The following is a 16,227-nucleotide window of genomic DNA, read 5'->3' as shown; positions in this document are numbered from 1 at the left end:
AAAAAAAAAAGAAATAGAAAAAGAAAAGAAAAAAACCTGAACTAGCTGGGCATTGTGGCAGGTGCCTGCATGTAGTCCCAATTACTTGGGAGGCTAAGGCAAGAGGATTACTCAAGCCCAAGAGTTTGAGGTTGCCATGAGCTATGACTCAACGGTACTCTACCCAGGGTGACAAAGAGACTCTGGGGAAAAAAAAAAGGTACAAGCACAGTCAAAATACGAGGTCCTAAACTCACTTGAAAAATATTTCTGGGCAGCTTAACTCAACATACTTAAATTCACTTGTTTCATTATGGTTTCCGTTTTTTAGATATTGGCCTTTTAAAAATGTTGAGTTAGGCCGGGCCTGGTGCCTCATGACTATAATCCTAGCACTCTGGGAGGCCGAGGTGGGTAGATTGATTGAGCTCACATGTTTGAGATCAGCCTGAGCAAGAGGGAGACTCTGTGACTAAAAAAAAAAAAAAAAGAGGGCAGCACCTGTGGCTCAGTGGGTAGGGCACCGGCCCCTTATACTGAGGGTGGCGGCTTCAAACCTAGTTCAGCCAAACTACAACAAAAAAATAGCTGGGCGTTTTGGCAGGTGCCTGTAGTCCCAGCTACTTAAGAGGCCGAGGCAAGAGAATTACTTAAGCCCAGGAGTTGGAGGTTGCTGTGAGCTGTGATTTTTTAGATTTAATTTTGTTTTATAAACTTATAAAGCATTCACATGGTTCCAAAGTCAAAGTTCCAAAGAAAATAAAGGAACCAATTTTTTTTATTTAAAAAAAGCAAAGTCAAAGCTACAGAAAAGGGTAAAGAGAAACATGTTTACCCATGGCCCCTCTATACTCCTCTTTTCTGATCGGAAACATGTTAGTTTACTCTTTCATTTATAAAATGTGTAAGTAAATGCATATGTATATTCATATGTCACCCCCATTTAAGATAAGAAATAAATTTTTTTTTTTGCAGTTTTTGGCCAGGGCTGGGTTTGAACCCACCACCTCCAGCATATGGGGCCGATGCCCTACTCCTTTGAGCCACAGACGCCGCCCAAGAAATAAATTTTTATTTATTTACTATTTTTTTTTGAGACAGAGTCTCAGGCTGTTGCCCTTATTAGAGAGTTGTGACATCATAGCTCACAGCAAACTCAAGCTCTTGGGGTTAAGTGATTCTCTTGCCTCAGCCTCCCAAGTAGCTGGGAATATAGGTGCCTGCCACAACTCCCGCCTATTTTTTGTTGTAGTTGTCATTGTTTAGCTGGAGCAGGCCGGGTTCGAACCTGCCACTCTTGGTGTATGTAGCTGGCACTGTAACCACTGTGCTATGGGTGCTGAGTCAAATTTTTATTTATCAATTGTTATTTTTTGAGACAGAGGGTCTCACTCTGTCCCCCAAGCTGGAGTGCAATGATGTGATCACAGCTCAGTGCAGCGTCCAACTCCTGGGCTCAAATGATCTTCCTGCCTCAGCCTCCCAAGTAGCTGGAACTACAGGTTCACACCACTGTGTCCAGCTACTCCTTCTTTTTGTTACTTAGTCTCACTTCCTTTTTTTACCCTTGCCTTAGCCTCCCGAGTAGCTGGGACTGCAGGCGCTCTCCACAGTGCCTGGCTATTTGTAGAGATGGGGTCTCGCTCTGGCTCAGGCTCTCGAACCTTGGATCTTGGGGCAGTCCACCTGCCTCGACCTCCCAGAGCGTTAGGATTACAGGCGTGAGCCACCGCGCCCGGCCTCCCAGTCTTTCTTTGTTTCTGATGACCTAAGTGTTGAGGAGTACTAGTCCCATATTTGTAGACTGTCTCTTATCTGGGATTGTCTGATGTTTTCCTTATTAGATTGCAGTTATGGGTTTTGGGGAGGAAGGTCATAGAGGTGAGGTGCTATCCTTATTCCATAATATTAAGGTACATGCCGTGAACGTGACTTAGCGCTGTTGATGTTTTGATTTTTTTTTTTTAGAAAGAGTGTAACTCTGTTGCCCTAGGCTAAAGTGCTGTGGCATAGGCCTAGCTCACACCAACCTCAAACCCCTGGGCTCAAGCAGTCCTCCTGCCTCAGTTTCCCCAGAGTGCTAGGATTACAGGCATGAGCCACCTCGCCTGGCCAGCCCTGTTGACATTATCCTTGATCAACTGGCTGATGCAGTGTTTGTTAGGTTTCTGTACTCAGTGACTCTTTCTGCCTGTTCTCATGCTGCACCGTTTGGAAGAAAGTCACGTGCAGGCTCTGTGCCCGCAGCAGAGTGGTTATGGTGCTGTCCACATACATCGAGGGTGGCGAGTTTGAACCCGGCCTGGGCCAGCTAAACAACAATGACGACTGCAACAAAAAAATAGGCGGGTGTTATGACAGGGCCTGTGGTCCCAGCTACTTGGGAGGCTGAGGCAGGAGAATCGCTTAAGCCCAAGGGTTTGAGGTTGCTGTGAGCTGTGATGTAATAGCACTCTACCAAAGGCGACGTACTGAGACTCTGTCTCCAAAACAAAACAAAACAAAAAAGAAAGTCATGTGCACAGTTGGTGTTAAGGAGTAGGGCTTATTCCCTATCTCTTTGAGAGATGAGTATTTACATAAATTTTTTTTTTAGTTATTCTACAAAAGAGATTTGTGTCTTTGCCCCTGTTTGAAACAAAATATTAACAAACCAAATTTAGCAATATATAAAAAGTAATACATTTCACTATGGTTAACTATATTAACTTTTTTATTTTTTTGAGACAGATTCTCAGGCTTTTACCCTGGGTAGAGTGCTGTGACTTTATAGCTCACAGCAACTTCCAACTCTTGGGCTCAAGAGATGCTTTTGCCTCAGTTTTTCTATTTTTAGTAGAAATAGGGCTCTTGATTTTTGCTTAGATTGGTCTTGAACCCAAGAGCTCAAACAATCCACCCACCTTGGTCTCCCAGAGTGTTAGGATTACAGGCACGAGCCACCTTGCCCAGCCTATATTAACTTATTAAATTCTGACCTCCTTCCCTCCTCCCATTTAGGCCTGTTTTTTCCTTCAAAACAATCATTTTCTTTTTTTTTTTTTTTTAAATTGAGACAGATTCTTGCTTTGTTGCCCTCTGTAGAGTGCTGTGGTATCACAGGTCACAGCAACCTCAAACTCTTGGGCTGAAGCGATTCTCTTGTCTCAGCCTCCCAAGTAGCTAGGACTACAGGCACAATGCTTGGCTATTTTTTGTTGTTGTTGTTGTTGCTGCTACCACAATGCCCGGCTATTTTTGTTGTTTGTTTAGCAAGCCTGGGCTGGGTTTGAACCCACCAGCTCTGGTGTGTGTGATCGGTGCCCTAACCACTAAGCTGTGGGCACCGAGCCAGAAACAATTATTTTCATATGTAATTGCATTATTTATCTGTTCACTTCTTTTGGCCTGTGTCCCCCCAAGAATTTTTTTCAGACTGATTTTTTTTTTTTTGAGACAGAGCCTCAAGCTGTCCCCCTGGGCAGAGTGCCATGGCATTACAGCTCACAGCAACCTCCAACTCCTGGGCTCAAGCGAGTCTCCTGCCTCCGCCTCCCAAGTAGCTGGGACCACAGGCACCCGCCACAACGCCTGGCTATTTTTTGGTTGCAGCCGTCATTGTTGTTTGGCGGGTCCGGGCTGGGGATTCGAACCCGCCACCTTAGGTGTACGTGGCTGGCACCTTAGCCGGTTGAGCTATAGGCGCCGAGCCCAGACTGATATTTTAATGAAGGGAATCACTTAAAAATTATTGTTTATATATGGGCACTTTTGGTAAAATGCTTTTCTATTCTTGTTTTCGAAATTAAGAAGAAACATGGCGGTTATCCTTCTCTCATATTGAAAAAGCCATTTTGAATAATCATGGACATACCAAAACATGCTGTGAAGACGGCGGAGTGAAATGCTGCAGGTAACGCCCTTACTTTGTCCAATGGAAGATTTTGTTGCATTTCTTTGTTGAAGCTGTAACTCAAACCTGAATCTGATCATTGAATCATAGTTGGGTCTAGAGGGGTAGGGCAGGGCTGGATTGACCTGAGGAGAGTATGAGTATAAAACCAGAGAGCTCAATCCGGGGGACCAAGGAAGGATATTGTTAGAAGGCCAGTGAGCAGTAGTCCTGAACCCTGGGTCAGATAGATGTGTGAGCAGGAATATTGTGAGAGCGCATGATCACTAGCCATGACAAGTTGAAGTGTCTTAGTATTCTGGTTGCTGTCAAATATTGTCATGTAATTGGAGGAGGCCAAAGGATCTCTTTTATTGAATTCTGGTGCCTTGAGATGGTTTGGCTGCATTATAGGCTAGACTAACTCAAACAACACTGCGTAATTGGTTTGTTTTTGTTTTGGGGACAGAGTCTTGCTCTGTTTCCCCCAGGCTAGAGTGCCATGGGGTCATGGTTGCTCACAACAACCTCAAACTCTTGGGCTCAAGCCATCCTCTTGCTTCAGCCTCCTGAGCAACTGGGACTACAGGTGCTCACTACAACGCCCAGCTAGTTTTTATGTTTTGAGTAGAGATGGGGTCTTGCTCTTGCTCGGGCTTGTCTCCCACTCTTGAGCTCAAGCAATCCACCAGCCATGGCCTCCCAGAATGCTGGGATTACAGGTGTGAGCAATCATGCCCAGGCTGGGTAATTGTTTTTATTGATAGCATACACACCATAAAGAATTGAGATTGAAAAAGAATTATTGGCTTGGCGCCTGTGGCTCAAGCGGCTAAGGCGCCAGCCACATACACCTGAGCTGGCTAGTTCAAATCCAGCCCGGCCCGCTAAACAACAATGACGGCTGCAACCAAAAAATAGCCAGGCGTTGTGGCCGGCGCCTGTAGTCCCAGCCAGCTACTTGGGAGGCTGAGGCAAGAGAATTGCCTAAGCCCAAGAGCTGGAGGTTGCTGTGAGCTGTGACGACACAGCACTCTACCCAGGGCCACAAAGTGAGACTTTGTCTCAAAAAAAATAAACTTCAAAGCAGATATTTGAAAACATAATCAGGTTTTAGAGTGACTATAATTATATTTTTATATATCTTAATTATTCAAATAGGTTTTTTTGTGCGGCACCTGTGGCTCAGTGGGTAGGGTGCCGGCCCCATATACTGAGGGTGGTTTGAACCCGTCCCTGGCCAAACTGTAACAAACAATAGCTGGGCATTGTGGCGGGTGCTTGTGGTCCCTGCTACTCTGGAGGCTGAGGCAAGAGAATCGCCTAAGCCTAAGAGCTGGAGGTTGCTATGAGCTGTGATGCAATGCTACTCTATTGAGGGCGACAAAGTGAAACTCTCTTTAAAAAAAAAAAAATAGGTTTTTCCTGTAAGATACCTAAAGTCCTTTTTTGAGTAAAGCAGTTTGCAAATATGTGAAAATAAATTATTTTCTTTTTATTCAACAGGAAAGATTGCTTAAAACTAATGAAATACCTTTTAGAACAGCTGAAAAAAAAGTATGAGACCCGAAAAGTACTGGATAAATTCTGTTCCTACCACATGAAAACTGCCTTCTTCCATGTTTGTACCCAGAACCCTGATGACAGTCAGTGGTGCCCCCAAAAGCTGCAGTTGTGCTTTGACAATTGTGTGTTGTACTTCCTCCAGTGCCTCAGGAACGAACAACTCAAGCATTATTTTATTCCTGAAGTCAACCTCTTCTCTCAAGAGCAAATTGACAAAAAAAGTATAGAATTTCTGTCAAAGCAAATTGAATCTGAAATAAATAATAGATTTCCAGTTTTTGGTGAATATTGAGATATATTTTTAAAAAGACTCAAGAACAAAAATTGGAATGTTTGAAATTTATTATTGCAGCGGTTGACTATGATGAATGTATTTTTTTTTTTTTTTTTTTTGAGACAGAGCCTCAAGCTATCCCCCCTGGGTAGAGTGTTGTGGCTTCACAGCAACCTCCAACTCCTGGGCTCAAGATTCTCCTGCCTCAGCCTCCCAAGTAGCTGGGACCACAGGCACCCGCCACAACACCTCGGCTATTTTTTGGTTGCAGCCGTCTTTGTTGTTTGGTGGGTCCGGGCTGGATTCGAACCCACCACCTTAGGTGTATGTGGCTGGCGCCTTAGCCACTTGAGCGACAGACGCCGAGCCTATGATGAATGTATTAAGTCATTACCTATGAAATATCCCATTTCCTTAGGTACTAAGTTTGACAGTTGATACCGGACACTTCACTTGGACACTTATTTTATTTGTATTGTGAAAGTACATCCTGAGACTTTCAAATGCATGTTTGGCTTGTGATTATCTTTTAACTTTTTTAGATCAATTTTTGGAAGCCATGGATAAGTTAAAAATTCATCCTATTTTTAAATATGAGTTCCATCGTGGAACCAATACAGGCAGTTGAAATATTATTAACAGTGTTTGGGAAGAATGTGGCTAGTGAATGTACAGTATCACTGATGGCTTGAGAAGTTGCATTACAGTGATTTTATTATTGAAAATGAGCCACGTGGGGGACCTGAGGCCGAGGTGGATAATGATGAGCTGAAAGCTGGAGTAGAAGCAAATCCATCTCAACATGTGCGTCAATCAGCAAGGTTTGACGTTTTACTATTCCCACATTGGACCATTGGAAACAAATGAGCAAAGTGAAGAAGCTGGACAGGTTTCACGTGAATTAAATGAGCGTCATAAGGTAACGCATCTGGAAGCTTGGCCTTACTTTGTTGTCACGACATAAAGGTGAACCATTTCTACCCCGTATTGTTACGAGTGATGAAAAGTGGATTCTTACTGACAACTGCAAGCATTCAGCACAATGGCTGAATAAAGATGAAGAGCCAAAACACGGTCCAAAGCTGAATATTCATCAGAAAAAGCTAGTTGGGTGGTCCAGTGCTGGTATTACCCATTACAGCTTCACGACACCCCGTCAGTGGATGACACTGGAAGTCTACTGCAACCAAGTGGACGACACGATGAGGATGCTTGCAAGAGTTGAGATTGGTCAGCAGACAGGCCAGTCCTGTGGAGCCAAAGCTCAACCACATGTCGCATGAACAATGTTGTTCAAACTGCAGAAGCTGGACTTGGAAACTTTGTCATCCACCGTATTCACCAGGCCCAGCACCAGCTGACTACCACCAAAGAGGCTTTGGACCTCTTCTGGCTAGGAAAAGTGTTCAATTCTCAATTCTCAAAGCTGGGGAAAACCCCTTTCATGATTTCATCGCCACTCTGTCCAGGCTTCTTTGCCACTGGCATACACAAGCGACCATTAAGATGGCAAAACTGTGTCAATAGTTTAGGACGTACTTGGATTAATTGTACTGCTTCATGTTTGAGGTAACCGCACTTTAGATTCGAAATCAGACATTTGATATTTAATGAGCTGAATAACAATTTTTCAGTTATCAGTTGTAATAAACTCTAATCAGTATTCTAGGAAAGAGGAGTAAGAAGTAAAGGACTATTTAATATCTAAAAACATTACCAGGCTTGGCGCCTGTAGCTCAGCAGCTAGGGCGCCAGCCACATACACCAGAGCTGGCAGGTTTGAATGCAGCCCAGGCCTGCCAAACAACAATGACAACTACAACCAAAACAAAATAGCCAGGTGTTATGGTGGGCACCTGTAGTCCCAGCTATTTGGGAGGCTGAGGCAAGAGTATCACTTAAGCCCAAGAGTTTGAGGTTGCTGTGAGTTGTGACTCCACAGCACCCTACCAATGGTGACATAGTGGGACTCTGTCTCTAAAAAAATAAAATAAAATAATAAAAATAATAAATAAAAATAAAAACATTACTAGATAGGAATAAAGGATGAAATACATATCACCTTAATTAAATGTATCAAGTACTTATTGAACACTAGTTCTCACCTAGCACAGGTATATGGGAAGCTGTCAGGAAAAATATTAGAAATGATCCTTATCTATAAAACTTCAAGGCTTTGGGTAGCACCTGAGGCTCAGTGAGTAGGGTGCTAGCCCCATATACCGAGAGTTGCAGGTTGGAACACGGCCCTGGCCAAACTGCAATAAAAAAATAGCCGGGCATTGTGGCGGGCATCTGTGGTCCCAGCTACTTGGGAGGCTGAGGCAAGAGAATCACCTAAGCCCAAGAGCTGGAGGTTGCTGTGAGCTGTGATGCCACGGCACTCTACCAAGAGCAGTAAAGTAAGACCCTGTCTCTTTAAAAAAAAAAAATTCAAGGCTTTGTTCAGCCATGAAATATATTTGGAAGTTCTGTCCTACATGTAGTATAGGAAGGGAGGGGTTGAAAAACTAATTGTCTAGGCATACTTCAGGAATCACATGATCTTATAGAAAATAGGGTCTTTTTTAATATATGTGACTAAATATAAAATGTAACTTATTTTTTTCCAGTAACACTTTTATCTGTTTTTCTGAAAAGGTAGTGTGTATACTTGGTCCTAAACTCAAGCCAAACTGGTGTGGGGTACAGCATGACCCTCTCTCCTCTGCCCAGCTAGCATTCAACTGAGAAGCAACTGCTGTTTGTTTAATTTTTCCTGTTCATATATTTTGCGCATTTTTTTTGTGGGCTGATTTATCTTTTTCTCATTGTTTTGAAGAAGTCTGTTATATATTGTGTTGTCTGCATAACAAATGAATTTCTACCATGGGGGTTGTCTTCACTTTTGTTGGTATCTTTTAGTAAACCAAATTTTAAAATTTTAATGGAGTTGAATCTGTCAGTCTTTTTTGTGGTTTTTGCTTTATGCATCTTGCTTTAAAAACGACTGTGTTTAAACATACTAAGAAAAGTTAGACATTTGGAGAAGAGTTTTGGGGACTATTAATGATAAATAAATAGAAAATTAGGTAAATAAAATAAGCCATGCCACTTTTTTTTTTTTTTTTTTTTGGCTGGGGCTGGGTTTGAACCCGCCACCTCCAGCCTATGGAGCCAGCGCCCTACCCTTTTGAGCCAGAGGTGCTGCCCAAGCCATGCTACTTTTAACTCTATAAAAAACAATGTGTACAAGAAAAGTAATTATAGGCTGGGTGCCCGTAGCTCAGCATTTAGGGCACAGGTCACATGCACCAGGGCTGATTTGAACCTGGCCTGGGCTTGCTAAATGATAATGACAACAACAAAATAATAGCCCAGCATTGTGGTAGGTGCTTGTAGTCCAGCTATTTGGAAGGCTGAGGCAAGAGAATCTCTTAAGCCCAAGAGTTTGAGGTTGCTGTGAGCTATGACACTACAGCACTCTACTAAGGGCGACAGAGTGAGATTCTGTCTCAAAAAGAAAAGTAATTATAGTCTGATTTGAGAATATTGCTCAGCTGTATTTACAAAGTCATAGTAACATAATCATTGGCTATTAACTTTATCAAAATAATGATTAATTGTATGGGGAGAGGAAAACAACAAAACAGGTGCCTGTGGTGGCAGGTAGTAGGTAGAGAGCTTGGGGATTATGTTAGTTTCCTACTGCTGTGTAACAACCATAAGCTTCGTGGCTTAACACACATTATCTCACGCTTCCTGTGGGTCAGGATTCTGGGCATGCCTCTGCTTAGGATCTCGCAAGGCTATAATGAAGATGTTAGCCAAGGCTGTGGCCTCAATGGAGAAGGATCTACATCTGTTGGCAGAATTTAGTTGCTTGTATTTGTAGGACAGAGGAATTCAGTTTTTTGCTAAGTGTTGACTAGAGGTTGACCTCAGCTCCTTACTGCCTTTAGGTCCTTAGCAGGTGAGACTACCGACACAGACACCCCATGACAGTAGCTCAAGGGACAGACTACAACAAGAGGGGCGCTAGAATCTCATGTAACAAAATTATATACACATAACATACATCTCATTGCCTTTACTGTTTTCTGTTGGTTGAAAGCAAGTCATAGGTCCCTCCCATATTCAAGGGGAGAAGAATCACTGAAGGACTTTGTGTTATTTAATAGTTTAACTGTACAATTAGGGGGGAAACAGTCCCTACAAGACCACCCTCATTTCTGACATCATTGGAACTTTCAAGGGATTCCTAAAACCACCTCCTGTTTGATAATTCTCTAGAAAGATCCACAGAACCCAGTCACAGTTGCAGTTTGTGACATGGTAAGGATTCAGGTTTAAATTAACTGAAGGAGGCTTGGAGCACATAGCATAGTGGCACCAAAGGTGGCGGGTTTGAGCCGGGCCCTGGCCAGCTAACCAAAAGCGACAACTGCAACCAAAAAAATGCTGGGTGTTGTGGCAGGTGCCTGTGCTCCCACCTGCTTGGGAGGCTGAGGCAAGAGAATCTCTTGAGTCCAAGAGTTTGAGATTGCCGAGAGCTGTGACATCACAGCACTCTACTGAGGGTGACATGATGAGACTGTCTCAAAAAATAAATAGGGCAGCACCTGTGGCTCAGTAGGTAGGGCACCAGCCCCCTATACCGAGGGTGGTGGGTTCAAACCCAGCCCTAGCCAAACTACAACAACAAAAAATAGCCAGGCGTTGTGGCAGGCGCCTATAGTCCCAGCTACTTGGGAAGCTAAGGCAAGAGATCACCTAAGCCCAGGAGTCGGAGGTTGCTCTGAGCAGTGTGATGCCACGGCACTCTACCCAGAGTGATAAATGTGAGACTCTGTCTCTACCAAAAAAAAGAAAACTTGTGGAAATGCAATTTTCCTAGGATTTATTTTGTCTTATTTATTTACTTATTTATTTTTTGAGACAGAGTCTCACTCTGTCACCTAGGCTATAGGCAAAACTGTAAAGATAAACTGCTGTGCATTTTGGTCCCATAAAATAATTCTCAGTATTTCTTTCATTTCAGAAGTAAGTGTAATCATTTAAGAAAAGCATACAAAATAAAATACTAGTGGCGAACACAAAATCAGAATTCTATACAGAAAGAAAAAAATCAACTTGTATCTTTATCACAAAAATTAACATTTATTTTAACAATATCTTTTTCACCACCATGACATCTGAACAAGCTTTTAAAAGAACAACTCTTTTAAAGACTGACCTTTAGTACAGCAACACACTACAGGAGACGATGTTAAAATTTTCCTTTTTTAAATAAAAAAAAATTTTAAGTGAAAGAAAACCTCTAAATGCTACATTCCTTAAAAAATATCTAGGAAAAAATTTTCAACTCTAGTTTAAATACTTTTGATTTTTTTAAAGAAAGTATAAAATACTGAATTTTACATTTTTAAACACTATTATTTTAGGAATCAGTCAAGTCTCTTCATACTGCCAGTATGTTCCAATACTTCCACATCTAGGATATATTTTTCTAAAAAATCTTGAATTCTGAAAAATAAATAAGTAGAAAATAATGTAAATCGCTGTCCTCAACATTCTTTGTTTTTAAAAAGGTTAATTTTGATGAAATATACACAACTAAATTCACTATTTTTTCTTCTCTTTTTTTTTTTTTTTTTTTTTTTTTGTAGAGACAGAGTTTTACTTTATTGCCCTCGGTAGAGTGCCATGGTCTCACAGCTCACAGCAACCTCCAACTCTTGGGCTTAGGTGATTCTCTTGCCTCAGCCTCCCCCAGTAGCTGGGACTATAGGCGCACGCCACAATGCCCAGCTATTTTTTGTTGCAGTTTGGCTGGGGCCGAGTTTGAACCCTCCACCCTCAGTAAATGGGGCCGGCACCCTACTCAGTGAGCCACAGGTGCTGCCCCAAATCCACTATCTTAACCACTTTTTTGTTTTGCTCTTTTTTGAGACAGAGTCTCACTCTGCTACCCTGGGTTGAGTGCTATGGCATCATAGCTCATAGCAACCTCCAACTTTGGGGCTCAAGAGATCCTCTTGCCTCTGTTTTTTCATTTTTTTCTGGGTCTCACTCTTGCTCAGGCTGGTTTCAAGCTCCTAAGCTCAAGCAATCTACCTGCCTTGGCCTCCCAGAGTTTGAGGCTCACCAGCCTTGACTGTACTCCTAAAGACTTTCTCTATAAAAGTTTATTTTTTCAACTCTCAGTAATTCTAAAGATATATTCACTACACTTTAGAGTAAAAGCTAATTTATGTTAACCTCTTGAAGACAGAGCTGACTGCAACTGACATTGACAAAGCCTAGTTTCAGACAGGCATTTCAGAGTTGATGTCACTTAAGTTTTACCTCCAGCACTTGTCAACGGGAGAGATTAATAAAACTTCTTGGGCTTTCCTTGAGGTCTTCCCATTTTTCTTTCCGTTTGTTTTTTCAACTGATGTGCTTTATATCTCTCTGACATTGCTTTAAGCTCCTCCGGGATACTCTGAAATTATTAAGTGTCATTAAGAGACTGCGTTTTCTGTTCTACAATATGCTAAAATGCTTTCAAATCATTTCAAATAATCTGCACAACTTGTTAACATGGCATCTTCTGAACAGAAATTTGTCTCTCAGCCTATGTAAACCCTAAATCCATCTTCAGGCTACAAAATTAAGCACAATTAAAACCAGCCATCACTGTGCTGCCCTCTGTGGGCTGCCCTTCAGTGGCTTCCCGGTGCCCCTAACTGCATTGTCTGCTGTCACTTTCCACATATCTTTTCTGCCCTCTGTGCTTGAGCACCGTTCCCCCTGCCGGGACCTTACACCCTATCTGATTGCTCTCCCCACCTCCACCCCACTAGCTTCTCCCTCGGCAGGGCTTACATTGCTCACCATCAGAATAGGTTCCCTAACTAGGCTCCCAGAACTCCTTATCTTTGCCATGTTACAGCCCTCATAACCTATTTAAAAACTCTTTCCTGGTAGCCAGCCAGCCTTAGTACCCAGCATGAATGACTTCAACACTGGCAAAGCTATGATAAAAGGTACATTACTAACATTTGTAACGTTCTCACCTGATTTGCTCTTTCCAGAATATCAATCAATTCAGTGGCAACTCTCCAATCATTTCTAGTTACAAGGGTAATTGCAACTCCAGTTCTCCTGTAGGGGGAGAGGATACTCATGTACTTTCATTTATAATATGTATTCATGACCCAGTATGGAATTAAACAGGAAATAGAATAAAACCAGAAAAATCTCAGCTTTTTTCAAAAAGCTCAAATATGTATTAAGATTTAGTGTCATTCAAACAGATTGGGAGTCCTCTGAATAGCACAGTGGGTATATGATTAGTGCTCATAAGAGGAAAGAAAGTCCTCTCACACCTGTGCCAGTGTGGACCATCTGTCAGCAATGTTCACAGTAACCAGTGGGTAGTATGGAGCTTAGTGTTATTATGATACTAATAATAACTAAGGCCGTAAAACAAGAGTATAATTGCAACAGTTACATGAAGTGAATCATGAGAGGATGGGGCTGAATCTGTAACAGGCCAATGAACAGGGCTAAAGGTCAAGCAGATTCTGGAGAGAAACAGAAATTTCCAGGCATGAGAACAATAAATGGTTTTCTGGGCAAGAAGTAAACTGCTCTGAGGGGAGGAGTGAAAGCACAGAATCGGCTTCTTTCAAGGTGGGGCTCTGCTTCCTTACCCTGCTCTTCCAGTGCGCCCTATTCGGTGAACGTATTCCTCGATGTTCCGTGGGAAGTCATAATTATAGACATGGGTAATGTCATGAACATCCAGACCTCGAGATGCTAAGTCAGTGGCGATTAATATTCTTACTTTTCCTAAAGAATCAAGCCAAGTGACTACTGAATGATCCTGGCATAAACCAACACAAGACATAAATGAAAGGTGTATTTGCCCTTATTGATCGGTTCATTATTACTTAAAATGCTTACTCAGTAAAAATGCAAAAGCCATTTTTCCTTAACTGCTGGCAAATTACAACAAACAGATGCATCTCCCATTGCAAATGAATATATCGATATCCAAATTTAAAAACAGATTTTAGGTGGTGCCCGTATTTCATTGGGTAGGGCATCACCACTTACACCAACACTGACAGGTTCAAGCCTGGCCTGGGCCTACGAAACAATGGCAAGTGCAACCAGAAAATAGCCAGGCATTGTGGCACGTGCCTGTAGTCCCAGCTACTCGGAGGCTGAGGCAAGAGAATCACTTAAGCCCAAGAGCTTGAGGTTGCTGTGAGCCATGACGCCATAGCACTCTACTGAGGGTGACATGTTGAGACTGTGTCTCAAAAAAACAAAAACAAAAACAGATTTTAGAGTTTAGCTAGTTGGGCGGCACCTGTGGCTCGGTAAGTATGGCATCGGCCCCATGTGCCCAGGGTGGCAGGTTCAAACCAGGCCCCAGTCAAATGCAACAAAAAAAATAGCTGGGTGTTGTGGTGGGCACTGTAATCCCAGCTACTCGGGAGGCTGAGGCAAGAGAATCTCCTAAGCCCAAGAGCTGGAGGTTGCTGTGAGCTGTGACGCCACTGCACTCTACCAAGGGCGACAAAGTGAGACTCTGTCTCTTAAAAAAAAAAAAAATACAGTTTAGCTAGTTAGTTCTTAGAGGCAGATCAATATGTGGAGCTCTAACAAGTATAGCTCTGTAATACAGAAGCTGAAGACAGACCTTAGAAATGGGTTTCTGGAAAATGTCCCTTGGCCAAGCCCAGAAATTGGATATATTTTAGACTGCAAAAATACTAATTACATAAATGTACCTGTTTTAAAATCCTCTAATGCTTTTTCCCGGTCCCTCTGTTCTCTATTACCATGCAAAGATTCCACTGATATATGTCGGAGAATCAAGTCACTTGATAAATGATCCGCACTGAAGAAAAATATAAAGTCAACACTCTTCAGTGCTCTCTCTAACACCACCATCACTTCAACACTGTTGCTTCTATTAGCAAAAGTCCCAAACAACATAGTGTAGCACCTATCACTCAGATCTGAAATAAGTATACAAAGGGAAATAATTCTAATCAATGTGATTAGAAGTAAAAGAAAAAACACCTACACGGCTTTTCGGCAAACAAAGACAATTACTTTGTCGTTGGGTGACAAATGCTCCAGAAAAGTTTGGATATGAGCTCGTTTTTCTTCTTCTGTTGTCACAATCACGTTTTGTGTCACTGTGCTCACAGCCTAAGAGATTGAAAACAACACAGCACATAAACATTGAAGAGGAAACCCCATACATTAGCTCAAAAATACATCTGATTTCTGTCACTGGTTAATGTATTAATAATCTGCTCACAAGCCGGGTGTGGGGTTCATACCTGTCATCCTAGCACTCTGGGAGGTCAAGGGAGGTGGCTTGTTTGAGCTCAGGAGTTCAAGACCAGCCTGAGCCAGAGCAGGGCCCAGTCTCTAAAAAAGTAGCCAGGCATTGTGGCGGGCACCTGTAGTCCCAGCTACTCGGCAGGAGAATCACTTTAGCCCAAGAGTTTGAAGTTGTTGTGAGCTGTGACACTATGGCACTCTACCAAGGGTGATAAAGTGAGACTCTGTATTAAAAAAAAAAAAATCTGCTAACAAAAAGGCAGCAACCTTGCCGGAATTACCTGTGTTTCTACTCAAGATTTATAGTTTGCTTTATTTTTTCCACCTAAGTTGGGAAAACCTGAATGCTTGGAAGAGTGTGCTGAAAGCAACTGGCTGCCATTGTAGGGAAAGAAAACAGCCACAGGATGAGGCCAAGCTAACAAAGCCCCCACGTTAAATTTTGGTTATTACCTTTAAACAGGAATACCAGAGAGAACTGACGATATAACAAACACAAAATCTCAATACTGCTGACACCATTCTTTGACCCACAAAGAGATAAAATATTTGTGTCGGTAGATAAAATAGATATTGGTAGCACTTAATGAAGACAAAGAATTATGCATTTGGCTCGGCACCTGTGGCTCAAGCGGCTAAGGCGCCAGCCATATGCACCTAAGGTGGCAGGTTCAATTCTAGCCCAGGCCTGCCAAACAACAATAATGGCTGCAACCAAAAAATAGCCGGGTGTTGTGGCAGGCACCTGTGGTCCCAGCTACCTGGGAGGCAGAGGCAGGAGTTAGAGGTTGAGCCCAGGAGTTAGAGGTTGTTGTGAGCTGTGATGCCACAGCACTCTACTCAAGGGGACAGCTTGAGGCTCTGTCTCAAACAAAACAAAACCAGAATTATGCATTTATTCTGCCTTTCCTGACTAATGATCATTTTATAAATCAAGTTTTATTTGATCAATATTTATAATCTCTAATGAAATAGGTGATGAGGCCTGGCGCCTGTGGCTCAAGTGGCTAAGACACCAGCCACATACACCTAAGGTGGTGGGTTCAAATCCAGCCCAGGCCCGCCAAACAACGATGGCTGCAACCAAAAAATAGCCAGGCGTTGTGGCAGGTGCCTGTGGTCTCAGCTACTTGGGAGGCAGAGGCAGGAGACTCGCTTGAGCCCAGGAGTTGGAGGTTGCTGTGAGCTGTGATGCCACAGCACT

General features: G+C 42.6%; 2 protein-coding genes across 2 annotated transcripts in view; one reads left to right on the top strand and one right to left on the bottom strand.

Moving 5' to 3' along the window:
* The window catches only part of CGAS (cyclic GMP-AMP synthase), an 18,263-nt gene extending 12,555 nt beyond the window's left edge, over nucleotides 1-5,708 (top strand). Inside the window, exons 5-6 of the mRNA XM_023513142.1 lie at nucleotides 3,769-3,871; nucleotides 5,357-5,708. Of these exons, the coding sequence (XP_023368910.1) occupies nucleotides 3,769-3,871; nucleotides 5,357-5,708 (455 nt within the window). The remainder of the gene's footprint in view (nucleotides 1-3,768; nucleotides 3,872-5,356) is intronic.
* Nucleotides 5,709-12,042: 6,334 nt separating this feature from the next.
* DDX43 (DEAD-box helicase 43) overlaps nucleotides 12,043-16,227 on the bottom strand; it is a 22,878-nt gene continuing 18,693 nt past the window's right edge. The window contains exons 12-16 of the mRNA XM_003789685.1: nucleotides 14,758-14,885; nucleotides 14,459-14,568; nucleotides 13,370-13,508; nucleotides 12,731-12,818; nucleotides 12,043-12,156 (exon numbers count right to left, since the gene is read on the bottom strand). Coding sequence (XP_003789733.1) covers nucleotides 12,043-12,156; nucleotides 12,731-12,818; nucleotides 13,370-13,508; nucleotides 14,459-14,568; nucleotides 14,758-14,885 — 579 coding nt within the window. The remainder of the gene's footprint in view (nucleotides 12,157-12,730; nucleotides 12,819-13,369; nucleotides 13,509-14,458; nucleotides 14,569-14,757; nucleotides 14,886-16,227) is intronic.

This window comes from Otolemur garnettii, unplaced genomic scaffold, assembly GCF_000181295.1.
Source record: "Otolemur garnettii isolate 467f Iridium unplaced genomic scaffold, OtoGar3 scaffold00035, whole genome shotgun sequence".
NCBI classification, from domain to species: Eukaryota; Metazoa; Chordata; class Mammalia; order Primates; family Galagidae; genus Otolemur; species Otolemur garnettii.
This window is presented reverse-complemented; position numbering and strand designations above follow the sequence as displayed.